General features: G+C 36.2%; 1 protein-coding gene across 3 annotated transcripts in view; it reads right to left on the bottom strand.

Moving 5' to 3' along the window:
* The window catches only part of LOC149792104 (aspartyl aminopeptidase-like), a 148,116-nt gene that overhangs the window by 13,357 nt on the left and 117,496 nt on the right, over nucleotides 1-17,263 (bottom strand). For all 3 annotated transcript variants that reach the window (XM_089970623.1, XM_089970626.1, XM_089970624.1), the window contains exons 9-11: nucleotides 14,008-14,085; nucleotides 8,368-8,448; nucleotides 4,459-4,616 (exon numbers count right to left, since the gene is read on the bottom strand). In XM_089970623.1, coding sequence (XP_089826749.1) covers nucleotides 4,459-4,616; nucleotides 8,368-8,448; nucleotides 14,008-14,085 — 317 coding nt within the window. The remainder of the gene's footprint in view (nucleotides 1-4,458; nucleotides 4,617-8,367; nucleotides 8,449-14,007; nucleotides 14,086-17,263) is intronic.

Here is a 17,263-nt window from a genome sequence, read left to right as displayed (position 1 = left end):
AATAAGCCGAAAACTGTGATGATAATGCACAAACAATGAAGTGAAGTGAAATGACCATACAGTATATTGTAATGGGTATATGTATTCTTCTTCGGACAATTGTTTAATCTCTTAAACCTAGATTCCTTTTCCTGGTATTCACTTAACAAAGATCAAAATTTAGAATAGTTCAGGCAAAAGAGATGCTCTCTAAATTGCAAGAAAAGAAGCAATTTTTATCTGAAGATTATTGTAAACATTGTTTAGCAGCACAAGATGCCATCAATGAAACTAAATACTCAACATGAAACTGATGTCTAATAGTCATCCTGTCAGTACTCTCCTTTACATTATAAATGCCCGTACTCTCCTTTACATTATAAATGCCCGTACCCTCCTGTACATTATAAATGCCCATACTCTCCTTTACATTATAAACGCCTGTACTCTCCTGTACATCATAAATGCCTGTACTCTCCTTTACAATATAAATGCCAGTACTCTCCTTTACATTATAAATGCCAGTACTCTCCTTTACATCATAAATGCCAGTACTCTCCTTTACATTATAAATGCCCGTACTCTCCTTTACATTATAAATGCCCGTACTCTCCTTTACATTATAAATGCCAGTACTCTCCTTTACATTATAAATGCCCATACTCTCCTGTACATTATAAATGCCCATACTCTCCTGTACATTATAAATGCCCGTACTCTCCTTTACATTATAAATGCCCGTACTCTCCTGTACATTATAAATGCCTGTACTCTCCTGTATATTATAAATGCCCGTACTCTCCTTTACATTATAAATGCCCATAATCTCCTGTACATTATAAATGCCCCTACTCTCCTTTACATTATAAATGCCTGTACTCTCCTGTACATTATAAATGCCCGTACTCTCCTTTACATTATAAATGCCCATACTCTCCTGTACATTACAAATATCAGTACTCACCTGCACATTACAAATGCCAGTACTCTCTGGTACATTACAAATGCTAGTATTCTCTTGTACATTATAAATGCCAAAACCCAACTGCTAAACTTTAAAATTCTAACCATATACAAAATATGAAGCTACAGAGGGCCTCCTTAAAACAAATATGAAAATAAGTGCAATTGCTATTTTCTTTTTCCTATCAGGCATCATTTTCTGAACAAAACTATACATTAACATTGAAGTTATGCATGAAAACAAGTTAATTATGCATAATTGGCTCTTGCTTACAGTGTTGTGTTTGTAATAACCTTAATTAAGATGAAAGCAGAAGTCTTAGAACACAGAAGTTAAGTAAAACTGCTGCAGTAAGTCTTTACATTCAATGTAGTAAAAGTAATGAAAACAAATTAGGGTAAAGTTGATACTCCTTGTTCCATAAACTAGTGTTAGAAGAATTAGCCAACTTTGACCACTTTCACCTTTGTAAACCTGATTTATTCCATCACTGTTGAAAGTGTAAAATTTAAATGAGACATCTCAGGAATAACCTGACAACTGTGGCACATTTCACATTCCTTTTATCTTAGCATAACATTTGTTGTTGAGAAAATGTAATGTGCATTTTTAAAATAACTCACTTTTCATCATGTGGGACTGGGCTTGTATGGGAATTATCTACTAATGAATACTGTTATATGGAAAAAATACATTTGAATTATATAAAATGACTGCTTAGATGCCTGCAACATAGATATTTTAGCAGATTAAAACATAATAAAAATACCCATGTGGTCTTAATTGGGGGCACTCTACAGATATTATCGAAACTCCTGTTTTATCTCTACAGTGATGAAACTGACGACCAACATTTTAACCAAACTCAGCAGTGACTTAACTAACACCAATATTTGAACCAAACTATGCTGTAACTTAACTGAACACCAATATTTAAACCAGCTCTGCAGTTGTGAAACTGAAATCAATATTTAAAACAAACTTGGTGGTGACTTAATTAAACATCAACATTTAAAACAAACATGGCAGTGTTGAAACTGAACATCAGTATTTATACCAAGCTCAGCAGTGAGAAAACTGAACATAAGTATTTGAACCAAGCATGGCAGTGACAAAACTGAACATCAGAATTTAAACCAAGCATGGCAGTGACAAAACTGAACATCAGTATTTAAACCAAGCATGGCAGTGACAAAACTGAACATCAGAATTTAAACCAAGCATGGCAGTGACAAAACTGAACATAAGTATTTAACCAAGCATGGCAGTGACAAAACTGAACATCAATATTTAAACCAAGCATGGTGGTGACAAAACTGAACATATGTATTTGAACCAAGCATGGCAGTGACAAAACTGAACATCAGAATTTAAACCAAGTCCAGCAGTGACGAAACAGAACATCAATATTTATACCAAGCATGGTAGTGACAAAACTGAACATAAGTATTAAAACCAAGCATGGCAGTGACAGAAATGAACATCAGAATTTAAACCAAGCTTGGTAGTACAAAACTGAACATCAGAATTTAAACCAAGCATGGCAGTGACAAAACTGAACATCAGAATTTAAACCAAGCATGGCAGTGACAAAACTGAACATCAATATTTATACCAAGCATGGCAGTGACAAAACTGGACATAAGTATTAAAACCAAGCATGGCAGTGACAAAAATGAACATCAAAATTTAAACTAAGCTCGGTAGTGACAAAACTGAACATCAGTATCTAAACCAAGCATGGCAGTGACAAAACTGAACATCAATATTTATACCAAGCATGGCAGTGACAAAACTGAACATAAGTATTAAAACCAAGCATGGCAGTGACAAAAATGAACATCAAAATTTAAACTAAGCTCGGTAGTGACAAAACTGAACATCAGTATCTAAACCAAGCATGGCAGTGACAAAACTGAACATCAATATTTAAACCAAGCATGGCAGTGACAAAACTGAACATAAGTATTTAAACCAAGCTCAGCAGTGTTGAAACTGACCATCAATATTTAAACCAAGCATGGCAGTGACAAAACTGAACATTAGTATTTAAACCAAGCATGGCAGTGACAAAACTGAACATAAGTATTAAAACCAAGCATGACAAAACTGAACATAAGTATTAAAACCAAGCATGGCAGTGACAAAACTGAACATAAGTATTAAAACCAAGCATGGCAGTGATGAAACTAAACATCATTATTTAAACCAAGCATGGCAGAAACATCAGTATCTAAACCAAGCATGGCAGACTCTTAAAACAGAAACTATATCTTGAGACTTTTTACAAGAAAACAGCCAGATTAAATATTTTTTGAAGCAAACAAGCTTGGTAATTCTACATTATGTCTCATTTAAATTACTGAAAACCAAAGTTTTTACAACTTTTTTTCAATACTACAGGGCCTGGCTTTGGATTATATTCCATGGGACATTTGATTATATTCCATGGGACATTTGATTATATTCCATGGGACATTTCATGACAACACAGACTGGCTTTTGATTATATTCCATGGGACATTTCATGACAATACAGACTGGCTTTTGATTATATTCCATGGGACATTTCATGACAACACAGACTGGCTTTTGATTATATTCCATGGGACATTTCATGACAATACAGACTGGCTTTTGATTATATTCCATGGGACATTTCATGACAATACAGACTAGCTTTTGATTATATTCCATGGGACATTTGATTATATTCCATGGGACATTTCATGACAACACAGACTGGCTTTTGATTATATTCCATAGGACATTTCATGACAACACAGACTGGCTTTTGATTATATTCCATGGGACATTTCATGACAACACAGACTGGCTTTTGATTATATTCCATGGGACATTTCATGACAATACAGACTAGCTTTTGATTATATTCCATGGGACATTTTGTGACTCTATGGCCAGACTTCTGATTATTATTCATGGGACATTTCATGACTACTGGGCTGGACTTTTCATTTCTTTACTGCTGGGCCAGGCTTTTCATTTCATGACAACTAGGCCAGGCAGTTGACTCTATTCGATGGGAAATTTCATAATTACTGAGCTAGACTTTTCATTTCATGACTACAGGGCCAGGCATTTGATTATATTCTATGATATATTTTGTGACTCCATGCCCAGGCTTTTGATTATATTCCATGGGATATTTCATGACAACAGGGACAGGAATTTGATTATATTTCACTGGACATTTCATTACTGCAGGGCCAGGCTTTTCATTTCATGACTATAATGCATGGCATTTGATTATATTCCATGGGACATTTCATGACAACAGGGCCAGGCATCTCATTTTTTCCTTGGGAAATTTCATGACATCAGGGCCAGGCTTTTCATTTCATGACTACAAGGCATGATTTTTGATTATATTCCATGGGACATTTGATTATATTCCATGGGACATTTCATGACTAAAGGACCAGGCATTTCATTACAATCTATGGGAAATGTTTTAGCTTAAGTAAATAATAAATGATGAAGGAAGAACATACGAGTAATTTGGATGGACGGCATGGGCTTGATCAGCACTGATCATGTAGGACTTTGGTATTGCTTCCTGAAATGCCGTCTGTGATCCTCCACTACTAAGTCGGTGTAATATCATCTCCTGTAGTGCTGACTGAGCACCCTGGGCACTCTGTGAGCCCACCTTAAACATAAAAACAATACTAAGTTTAATGCAGACCGAGCACCCTGGGCACTCTGTGAGCCCAACTTAAACATAAAAACAATACTAAGTTTAATGCAGACCGAGCACCCTGGGCACTCTGTGAGCCCAACTTAAACATAAAAACAATACTAAGTTTAATGCAGACCGAGCACCCTGGGCACTCTGTGAGCCCAACTTAAACATAAAAACAATACTAAGTTTAATGCAGACCGAGCACCCTGGGCACTCTGTGAGCCCAACTTAAACATAAAAACAATACTAAGTTTAATGCAGACCGAGCACCCTGGGCACTCTGTGAGCCCAACTTAAACATAAAAACAATACTAAGTTTAATGCAGACCGAGCACCCTGGGCACTCTGTGAGCCCAACTTAAACATAAAAACAATACTAAGTTTAATGCATACTGAGCGCCCTGGGCACTCTGCGAGTCCACCTTAAACATAAAAACAATACTAAGTTTAATGCAGACTGAGCATCCTGGGCACTCTGTGAGCCCACCTTAAACATAAAAACAATACTAAGTTTAATGCAGACTGAGTACACTGGGCACTCTGTGAGCCCACCTTAAACATAAAAACAATACTAAGTTTAATGCAGACCGAGTACACTGGGCACTCTGTGAGCCCACCTTAAACATAAAAACAATACTAAGTTTAATGCAGACCGAGTACACTGGGCACTCTGTGAGTCAACCTTATGAAACAGGCAATGCTAACTTAAGTGCACACTTGAAAATTAAAAACAACTTCATATAAAACCATGATAAATTGTATCAAAACATAACAAAGTCTACTGGTAGTCTTAAAAAGAGTATTTGTTAACATAACTAAATTACTATTAATTTCAGAAATCATAATGTTTACACAACAAACAGGAAGCTGGGTATAGTGAATGGGATATGTTTAACACTCCATTGTGTGGACACTATCAGAAATGACTGACCCAGGAGTCTACGGTCCAAAAGGTAAAAAAATGTGTCCCTTCTGCCATTGAGCAGCATATATAGTCAAGTCTGGGCAACACAAACCTATCAAAGTCGTATACAGAGTAAAGTCTTGACGAAACAAACATCATAGTCGTATACAGAGTAAAGTCTGGACAAAACAAACATCAAAGTCGTATACAGAGTAAAGTCTGGACAAAACAAACATGAAAGTCGTATAAAGAGTCAAGTATGGACAGCACAAACCTATAAAAGTAGTATACAGAGTAAAGTCTGGACAACACAAACATTTAAGAGTTTAATGTTGTTTTTTCTGAGTTTATCATGGTATTAACTATCAGTTGCCAAATCACACAGCAAATAATGCCCAAAGTGTGTTATCTAAGCTGTGTGAGTCAGCAACTGACAGTTTATACCACAATAAACTCAGAAAAAACAAAGTTAAACTCTTATAATTGCAATTATTTATAATTTTATTTACTCTTTATTGTTATTTTGTTTTTTTAAAAAGATATTTCCTATCAGTTTTAGAGCCTGTTTAAGAGTATAAATTCTTGTTGATGCATCTATAGAACAGGGAATTTTCCATCTGCAACGTAAAAGCCACGTCAGCATAATACAAAAATTCTTCCAATGGTAGGCGATCTAAGGTTTTGAACATTCCACAGCATGGTCTTAATCTTTATCTAAACTGGCATATGTTTTCTGAGTAGAAGTTCAATATTCAAAGCAAAGGATGCGTTGGTTTTTTTTGACACATGAATGACTCTTGGATTTGATGCTATCATGAGTTCATTGTGACTTGTGAAAAGTTATTGTTGAGGCATGTGAGGAGCCAATTTTTGCGTCTTTAAATCTATTTTTGTGTTGATTAACAGTTTAGGTTAGCTACAGGGTCAAACTTACAAATGAAATTAAGACTATCGGTAAACGTTTATAGTGATGGGGGTCCAATAGTCAAACAGTGCAAGACATCGACACTAACAGTTACAATGGGGGTGTAGCGAATCTCCCACCGACCCCACATCATAACTATCAAAGTCGGTGTCATACACTGTAGGACTGTGAATCCAATTGTTGTAATGTTAGTCTTTGAAACCCCCTCCTCCCAATCCCTACATCCATTTACCTATAGTTTTAAATTCATTTGTAATGAGCTTCAGTAAAAGTGCTGTAACCCCAATGTTCTTGGCAGATTCTGAGTTTCCCTGCTTTTCTTTTTCAAATCTAGTCAAATAAAGAATTAGTTACATTCAGAAAAACATCAGTGATGTGTAATTTGATTCTGTCAAATCAATTTTTTCAGTTTTCTAAATAAAATATAAGCCCACCATTTTTATTTTGTTGTAAAGGCATGCAGTATGTATGTCTTCCAGTTCAGTGTTTGCGTTTGTTACTTTGCGCATGACTATTTTTAGAAGTTAGTATAAAGTAGTTCTTTGTACACTTTATACAGAAATAAAGGCAGTTGGGTCTGATCACATGATTATGCTCTGACCAATGGAAATCTTCCTTTCATTTATCAACTGATGCAACTGCAATTATATCAAAGTAGTATACAGAGTAAAGTCTGAACAACACAAATATGTTTAAGTTATATAATACAGTAAAATTTGGATAACTCAAAAATACCATAAAAGTATAATAAAGTCTATTTAACTCAGAAATTTAAGAGCTGTATGAAGAGTAAAACCCAAATAATTCAAACTTATCTGAGCAGTATAAAACAGTAATATCTGGATAACTCAAACATATCAATGCAATATATATGATAAAGAATAAAATCTGGATAATGATATCAGAGCAGTATAATACAGTAAGGAGTGGATAGCATAAACACATCAAAACTCTATATACAGTAAAGCATGGATAACATAAACCCATCAAAGCTGTATATACAGTAAAGTCTGGATAACATAACCACATTTAAAAAAGCTGTATAATATACAGTAGAGTATTGATAAAATAAACACATCAAAAGCTGTACATACAATAAAGAGTAGATAACAAACACATCAAAGCTGGATATACAGTAAAGAGTGGATAACATAAACACATCAAAGTTATATCTACAGTAAAAGCTACATAACATAAACTCAGACTACATAACATAAACACAAAAAAGCTGTATCTACAGTAAAGACTACATAACATAAAAACACCAAAGCTGTTGTTGTCATTGTAGGGTTTAACACCATTTTTCAGCACACGAGAGGTTATACATGGTGGCCAGTATTAATGGTGGAGAAAAAACCCGGGAAAACCCCGGAAAGAACCACTGACCCACGAGAAGCTACTGGCAAGCTTTCTCACATATCCACATTAGCCGAATCCGAGACTCTAACCCACACAGACAGAGGTGAGATGGCAGTGATCCATAACAGAGAGCGCTTTAGACCACTCCGCCACTCTGGGCCCCCCATCAAAGCTGTATCTACAGTAGAGACTACATAACATATACACATCAAAGCTGTATATAAAGTCTAGATAACTCATGCAAGATATCAGAGCAGTACAATACAATAACACATTAATCAGATGACTACTTGCCACCACTTAAACATCTTACACAGACCACATGTAAAGTCGTATTCTTTTTCCTATGACCTCTCAATAAGTTAAACCATCAAAAACTCTACAGTTTTTAAATTTTCACTATTTGCTGATGTGAGCACCATTTTCTGAAACGTTTTTTTTGTGCTAGTTTTGATGCAATTTAGTCTAGATAAAGCTTTCTGATTTACAAAAACTTTAAGTGATTACTCATGCGTTCAGGAAAATATTACCTCTTCATTGTCAAAGAGAGAAATCATCCTTATGTTTGGGTCCTGTTGTAGACTCTCATCCTCACAAGCCTGAATCAGACCCTGAAAGACAAAATGTTGCAATAATGGTGGCATCCTATACTGTATACAGTGCATGTGTGAGATCTCCCAAAGCACTGAATGGCATCCTATACTGTTTACAGTACATCTGTGAGATCTGCCAGATCATCAAATGGCATACTATATTGTAAATAGCACATGCATGAGATCTCCCAGATCATCAAATGGCATATTATACTGTATACAGTACATGTGTGAGATCTCCCAGATCATCAAATGGCATATTATACTGCATACAGTACACATGTGTGATCTCCCAGATCATCGGATGACATACTATACTGGATACAGTACATGTGTGAAATCTCCCAGATCGTCAGATGGCATACTACGCTGTATACAATACATGTGTCAATCTTCCAGATCATCAGATGGCATATTGTAATGTACACAGTACATGTGTGAGATCATCAAATGGCATCCTATACTATTTATAATATATGTGATGTCATGTATATTTAATATGCATTGTTGTTGGCTTTTTTCTCCATGATTATATGTTATGTATAAGTGTATTTTGTAAAATGATCTAAGTCCAAAATCAAGTTAACTGTTCACCTGACTAGTGATATTGATTTTGCAAACAACATAATACACAACTAATATTTCTCTTTGAGTACAGATTAAATATAAGGATCAAAATCAATGGAGATGAACATGTTGATCTTAATTTGAGTGTAGGACATTGGAATTCCCCCATGAAAATAACTCTGGTGTACCTAATCTTTGCCATGTTCTGTATTATACATTTAGTAACAAACCATATCTTGTTGACAATATAAAATGTTCTAGAAATGAACTTTTGACCCTCAGCCTGGTTCTATTTTTGTGTTTTAGCCTCTATATAATGTTGTTTACTTGAAAAATTACTCATTGCCATAACATTTTGAAGTGGAATCAGTAATACTGTTGTGTTCTGCTTTTCATCTGAGTGGAATTTATTCAAATTATTATTCACTGTAAATACAAAGTACTCATCAATAATATTCTTGGGACTGAAACATTAATTTGATATTATAGTGAATTCAGACAACTACACTTTTGGAATATATTATTGGGGTACAACAAAATACGGCTAATACATTGAAAGCATTCCAGGTCATTGATGCATTACCATATTCGAGACTACAGGCACATCAACACATTCAATAATGGAACTTATTTGGAATACCACAAGAATTCAATAGGAACTTCATACAGTTAGGCTTGTGATAGAACTTTAATGACTATTTGGCATTTAATTCACAACACTGCAAGTTCTTTTTAAATTTTGATTTTTATTCTAGGCAAAAAAATTATTATGCAAATAAATTATTTGTTGAACTTTACAAAACTTGTTAGTTTTTTTCCTCTTTTCTGTTAATTAGTTAAAGACAATATAGTCATAACAGTGATGTCTTCCACATCATCAGGTGGCACATAGCACTATAATATGTACATGTGAGACCCCTTTATCAAAGCATGAATAATACAGATGGGTGACAGACCATCCCATATGCTATATTATGTACATGTGAGACCCTCTTATATAAGCATGAATAATAAATCTGTGCTAACAGGTGGGTGACAGACCATCCCATAAGCTAGTTATGTACATGTGATACCCCCTTATCAAGGCATGAATAATAAATTTGTGCTAACAGATGGGTGACAGACCATCCCATAAGCTCTTCTGGTCTATGACAACTACAGCTAAATACAACAAGAATCCTAACACAAATATATTTGTTAATGTGACCTTTTCAAAGGTCAAAGGGCAAGTAAATGTGTCACAGAATGAACTGCTGACTAGAACAGATTATTGTCTATCCATAGACTGACATTATTAAGCAGACACATTCTAGATAAACCAAGACTTCATGCTGACATGATTTATTCTTGCCTGTCCATAGACTGACATTATTAACCACACTCTAGATAAGCCTACTCTTTATGATTAAATCTGTTCTTGCCTGTCCATAGACAGACATTATCAAGCTGACACCCTCTAGGTAAGTCAAGACTTTATGCTGACACGATTTATTCTCGCCTGTCCATAGACTGACATTATCAAGCTGACACACTCTAGATAAGTCAAGACTTTATGCTGACATTATTTATTCTTGCCTGTCAACAGACTGACATTATCAAGCAGACACACAGTATTGTCGTTAGTTAAAGCTAATGTCAACACTAGCTACATTTCTGGGACACTCAAAATTTTGGTTAGATAACAATAATGGTATTACTAAATACATTTTGGGGACATGAGTACTTTAGCTAGTTAATACACAGTATCATCCTTATTATCAATGGTTCCATAAAACACATCTCACCTGGTAGCAGTAACCTGGTTTACAGGTATATTAAGTACTTTTTATAAAACACATCTCACCTGCTAGAAGTGACCATGCCTACAGGCATGTTTAGCACTTTTCATAAAACACATATCACCTGTTAGCAGTGACCTGGTTTACAAGCATGTTAAGCACTTTTCACAAAACACATTTCACTTGCTAACATTAATCTGATATACTGGTATGATCAAAACTTCAAAACATTTACCACAATATCCAAACCCCAAATCTAGCATGAAGGCAACAAAATACAACAAAGGTGATACTTGTCTTTATATCATAAAGCTGCCCTGAAAGGAAAGTGTGTGTGTGTGTGTGTGTGTGTGTCACAGCTGCCAACCACTGAGTACAAAAATACTGACTGCTTATGACAAAAATACTGATTTTTAAAATGTAATAGCACATGTAACTATTTACAACATCTACAACCATTAGTAAAGTAGGACACTATCTTACCTAATTATTTAATGTCAAAGATGCACACGAGAAATCCTTTGTGATTTTACTGTCTGGAAAAAGTGTGCAAAATAAATCACCAGCAACGCTAGTAACTGAAAGATGAAGGTTCATTTCTAAAAGAAATTATGTAAACTGAATTTCAATCAAATTACACGAAGGTTCTCTCTGGTATTTATATACAGTAGTCCCCCTCTTGAACGGCCCCCCTGACCAGCGGCCACCCGCTCCTTACGGCCAGAATCCGTTGGCACCGACGAGTTTGTGTTCAAAAGTACCCCTCGCGAAAGGCCACCCGGCTAACGCGACCAGCATATTAGTGCAATAATATAAAATTTACCCCTCACAAGCGGCCGCATTTTATCTGAATATGTATCCAGAACCAGTATTTTATTCATAACGTGTGTTAAGTAATCTGATTTCTGTTTCCCCGATGTCAGGTTTTCGTTACTGAAAGAAGTGTTGAGTAAAGTACATTTACCACTAAGGTTAATATTATATCATTTACGCCTCACGAGAAGCCAAATTTATTCCATAAAAACCGAGAAAGACTCAAATTTTAATCCATACAAAAGGGTACGTTCATGTAATCCACTTAGCCTTACTGCTGTGTTATCATAAGATGTCCAGTTTAGTCACTAATATTTGTTAAGATTACAATTATTGAACAGTAGTAACAGCTGAGAAGTGGTAGTAACGATGTACAATACCCAAGTCAGCAGGAAAATGGTTAGATAGCCTTTATGGCTTCCCTTAGTAAGATGTTGAGCTTGTTCACTTTGATAATCAGTGGCTATTACTACTGACAATAATTGTCAAAATTATGAATCCTAATGGCCGCGAGGTCAAATCTGCGTGATGTTAATGGTACATATCGAAGCCGTTTTGGCTTCTCTCACTTAGTGTAAAGAAACGTATAAAAACAATAGGGTACCAGACTGCGACTAACGAATCACATGACAAGATCACTTCCTTTAAAAACACACGGCAATTTGTTTAGATGCATACAAAATTGTTTTATCAGTATTGTAGTTGGCAACATGAACAACTTACTGCAAAAAGATCAACATGTCATTGAGGACAAGAAAAATTATTAGTTTAGATGAGAAAGTGAAAGTAATTCAACTGAAGGGTGGGGTGGGGTGGGATTGTCGAAGATCCTTGCAGAAAACTAATGTCGGGAAGACTCAGATAAACAATATCGTGAACGATAATGAAACAATTCTGCAGAAGTGGGAAGGTGAAATGGACGGAGAAAGGAAGATTGTTTGAGCCAGGAGACGTTTGTATCCTGATTTGAATGACAAGAAAAAGCAACAATTTTGTCAGCTGAATTGGGATATGACGACTTTACCGCAAGTAACGGATGGTTGCACAGATTTCAAGTGCAACACAATATTAAGTGTTCTGTCCTTGGTGAAGAATCAGCTGATGTTAATAATAAAGTTGTCGAAGATTGGAACAAAAGACTAAACAATATATGCAGGGGATATGACAGCAAGGATATTTTTAATGTGACGGGACTGGTTTGTTTTTTAGACTGTTACCAACAAAGTGACAGATGATGTGATCTGTAACATAATTATAAAGACAGTTTTAAAACTATATCAATGGTTATTCATAGCATTCTTTTGAAAATGATGACACAGTTTGTTTTACATTTATTTCACATGCATGTGATTTTTTTAATATTAAATATTTAAAATTAAATGTACTTGTGACTTACTTCATATGTATTTACTATTCACATTTGTCATTCCCCTCTAGAAAGACCACCTGCATTATAAGGCCACTTCCCTGCTGCATTAGGGGTGGCCTTATAAGAGGGGGACTACTGTATGTAATAAGTTCAGGCTGAGTTGTTGATGATGAAGCAGCAAGCTGATGTTTATTAGCTTTTCATGATCTTGTATGTCATGGGCGTCTCCATGACCAATAGAGAAATCACAACACACAATTTACAAAATGTAAAGTTTTCTCCTTTTCTAGATGGTTTCACAAATCTAAGCAAGATGGCACAATTGTCCTTCCAGTTCTGTTTGCTTGTCTTTCCTGGAGAAAATTCTGAATATTCTGCTTTCATTTTCAACACAATTAGAAGCTGAATACTAGAAAGATGATAAACAGTGCTAGCGGCAACTGTTTGCGCAATCCAATATGGCGGTTAAAGAAAGGCATGGTAACCTTGATTTTGAATGAACCAGTCCTATTTTATAACTCTATTCCTACATACTTGCAATACAATTCTATCACAATGAAACCATGTGCCCATTCTAAACAGAAAATTACAAGGAAATTTTTAATTTTTCAACATTATTAAAAAATATATTTTTAGCAATAAAAACGTACACCCATATTCAGGTCCAAAATATGGGATAAATATGGGGAAAAAAGGACACTTGGCAGCTATGATGAGCATGCGTGTGTGTGTGTGTGTGTGTGTGTGTGTGTGTGTGTGTGTGTGTGTGTGTGTGTACTATTTTGGCAGCTATGATGAGCATGTGTGTGTGTGTGTGTGTACTATTTTGGTACTGAATTCTGACTGTTTAGAGGTTGGCTTCTCTTCAATGGGAATCTCAACAAGGTTGGCTTTAATAATGAATTTGTATAGTCTATGTTTGCATACCTTTGTCTGTATATCTATCAGAGACAGACATACAGACAGAGACAGAGAGATGCATATGATAGAAGTATGAAATAGACAGGAACATGAATAAAATGGCCATGAGAGATTGATGTCATGTCAGACCTCACAAGCAGCATAAGCATTGAGTAGGTTGTCCAATCTTGGAGAGAAAATAAACTCCTCCAGAGCCCCACCTATCACCTGCAAGAAATAATAATGACCAATTATTATCATCATCAATCGCTCAATATATAAATTTGGATTATCTAATTTAAATTTGCAAAATAATTCAGAAAATGTCATCACATCCAAACAAAGGGTGTCCACATTTTTGAAGTACAGGGCTTGGCAACTTTATGATTTACACAAACTAATTAGCTCTAAGGTCTGATACCCAAGTTCAAAACATCATGAGGAAGCTGGATTTTCAAAATAACTGTCTATGACTTTGTATCCTCATTTAAAAGACCATGAGGAAACAAGGTTATGATGTACACACAATAACTGGGTCTAAGGTTGATGCCCTAGTTTTAAAGACCATGAGGAATATGGGCTATGTTGTACACAATAAAATGCCGTATGGCCGGAAGTCAGAGTTTAAAAAACCATGAAGAATCTGGGTTATGACGTATACACAACTGCTAGGTCTGTAGCCTGATGCCCCAATTTAAAAGGCCATGAGGAATCTGGGTTAAGATCAGAGCTGTCAAAACTTTAGTAAACATCTAATGGGTACCCATACATCTTAATGAGCAGTTACTCTGCACCCAATCAAAGGGAAATTGTATTAAATATGAACAAGCCTGAAGAAAAGTCCACATTTTTTAATTCACAGTATCCAATAAATTTCACCATCTAATGTCATCTGGTACAAAGTCCATTAATTAATCCTCATTCCCTCCTAAAGTTCTAAATTCCTCCATCATCACCTAGTAAATGGTCAAGTATTTACTGAAGAGGCAGACCTCTAACTGTCACTGAACAAATATATGTAATTTGCAGCTTGATGAAAAGAATTGTCAACTTGAAACAAAGTGCGTTTTGCCTGTACAGGTCAAGGGCTTACGAGGCCACATGCAGAAAATCTGTATGTGGTAAACGGGTACCAGATGGCTCATTTTATTGCCAGGGTTATTATTAATGGGTGGGTACCTGAATACCAGGATACCTGTTGGCAAGTGTAATTATGATGTCTCTGGCCTGATGTCCCCATTTATAAAAGAAGAATCTGTGTCATGATATATGCACAAACATAAGGAAACAAAGGTTATAATTTACATACAATACAATAACTGGGTCTAAAACTGATGCCATTGTTTAAAAGACCAAGGGGAGTCGGGGTTATGATGTACACACAATAACTGGGTCTAAAACTGATGCCAATGTCTAAAAGACCAAGGGGAGTCGGGGTTATGATGTACACACAATAACTGGGTCTAAAACTGATGCCATTGTTTAAAAGGCCACGGGGAGTCGGGGTTATGATGTACACACAATAACTGGGTCTAAAACTGATGCCAATGTTTAAAAGACCAAGGGGAGTCGGGGTTATTATGTACACACAATAACTGGGTCTAAAACTGATGCCAATGTTTAAAAGACCAAGGGGAGTCGGGGTTATGATGTACACACAATAACTGGGTCTAAAACTGATGCCATTGTTTAAAAGACCAAGGGGAGTCGGGGTTATGATGTACACACAATAACTGGGTCTAAAACTGATGCCAATGTTTAAAAGACCAAGGGGAGTCGGGGTTATGATGTACACACAATAACTGGGTCTAAAACTGATGCCATTGTTTAAAAGACCAAGGGGAGTCGGGCTTATGATGTACACACAATAACTGGGTCTAAAACTGATGCCATTGTTTAAAAGACCAAGGGGAGTTGGGGTTATGATGTACACACAATAACTGGGTCTAAAACTGATGCCAATGTTTAAAAGACCACGGGGAGTCGGGGTTATGATGTACACACAATAACTGGGTCTAAAACTGATGCAAATGTTTAAAAGACCAAGGGGAGTCGGGGTTATGATGTACACACAATAACTGGGTCTAAAACTGATGCCAATGTCTAAAAGACCAAGGGGAGTCGGGGTTATGATGTACACACAATAACTGGGTCTAAAACTGATGCCAATGTCTAAAAGACCAAGGGGAGTCGGGGTTATGATGTACACACAATAACTGGGTCTAAAACTGATGCCATTGTCTAAAAGACCAAGGGGAGTCGGGGTTATGATGTACACACAATAACTGGGTCTAAAACTGATGCCATTGTCTAAAAGACCAAGGGGAGTCGGGGTTATGATGTACACACAATAACTGGGTCTAAAACTGATGCCATTGTTTAAAAGACCAAGGGGAGTTGGGGTTCTGATGTACACACAATAACTGGGTCTAAAACTGATGCCAATGTTTAAAAGACCAAGGGGAGTCGGGGTTATGATGTACACACAATAACTGGGTCTAAAACTGATGCCCATTGTTTAAAAGACTCTCTAAACACAGTCCAATAAACAAAATAGTAAACTCTCTAAACACGGTCCAATAAACAAAATAGTAAACTCTTTAAACAGTCCAATAAACATAATAGTAAACTCTTTAAACACCGTCCAATAAACAAAACAGTACCGTATTTTCGTGTATATAAGACGCGTCTTATACAAAATTTTACTTACCCCACATCCAGGGTGCATCTTATATTAATGGGCGTCTTATCTAAGTTATTTTTAACAAAAATGACATTGGAATCTCATCCATATTGATGATGTCATCATCTGCCAACTTCAGTTCACTTATTTCCTTCTGAACAAAGGTATGGAAAACATCCAATTTATTCTCCCAATCGTCCGGAAGCTTCTGTCCAACAGTTGTACGTGACCGGACTGCAAGATTGTTCCGTTTCATGAACTTGTACACCCAGCTGACACTGCCACCATGAAAGTCTGTGATCTTCATTTCTGTAGCAATAATTCGAGCCTTCAGTTTGATCGCTATCGTTGAAACGGCACGGTTACTGTCACGTTGCGAACGCACCCAGCTGGCTAGATTTTCTTCCAAGTTCGGCCATCTTGCCTTTCTACCTCTACGAGCCCGTTTCCTTGGATTCATCTTCTTAATCTCCTCTTCCTCCAACCTCCAATCACGTACATTCTTCTCGCTGCAGCTAAATTCTCTTCAAGCAGCTCTGTTGCCATGCTCCTTGGCAAACTTGATGACGTCTAATTTAAAGTCGGCCGTATATGATTTTCGCTTCGGCATCGTGACAATTTTATAAATTTTAAAAATGCTAAGCAAATTGATCACTCATTTATATATACCGGTAATAAGAGACTGTTCCCATGTTTACCGGTATATATGCTAACCACATACAT

The sequence above is a fragment of the Sinohyriopsis cumingii genome, chromosome 9 (assembly GCF_028554795.1).
Source record: "Sinohyriopsis cumingii isolate HCF-2022 chromosome 9, ASM2855479v2, whole genome shotgun sequence".
In the NCBI taxonomy this organism is placed as follows: Eukaryota; Metazoa; Mollusca; class Bivalvia; order Unionida; family Unionidae; genus Sinohyriopsis; species Sinohyriopsis cumingii.
This window is presented reverse-complemented; position numbering and strand designations above follow the sequence as displayed.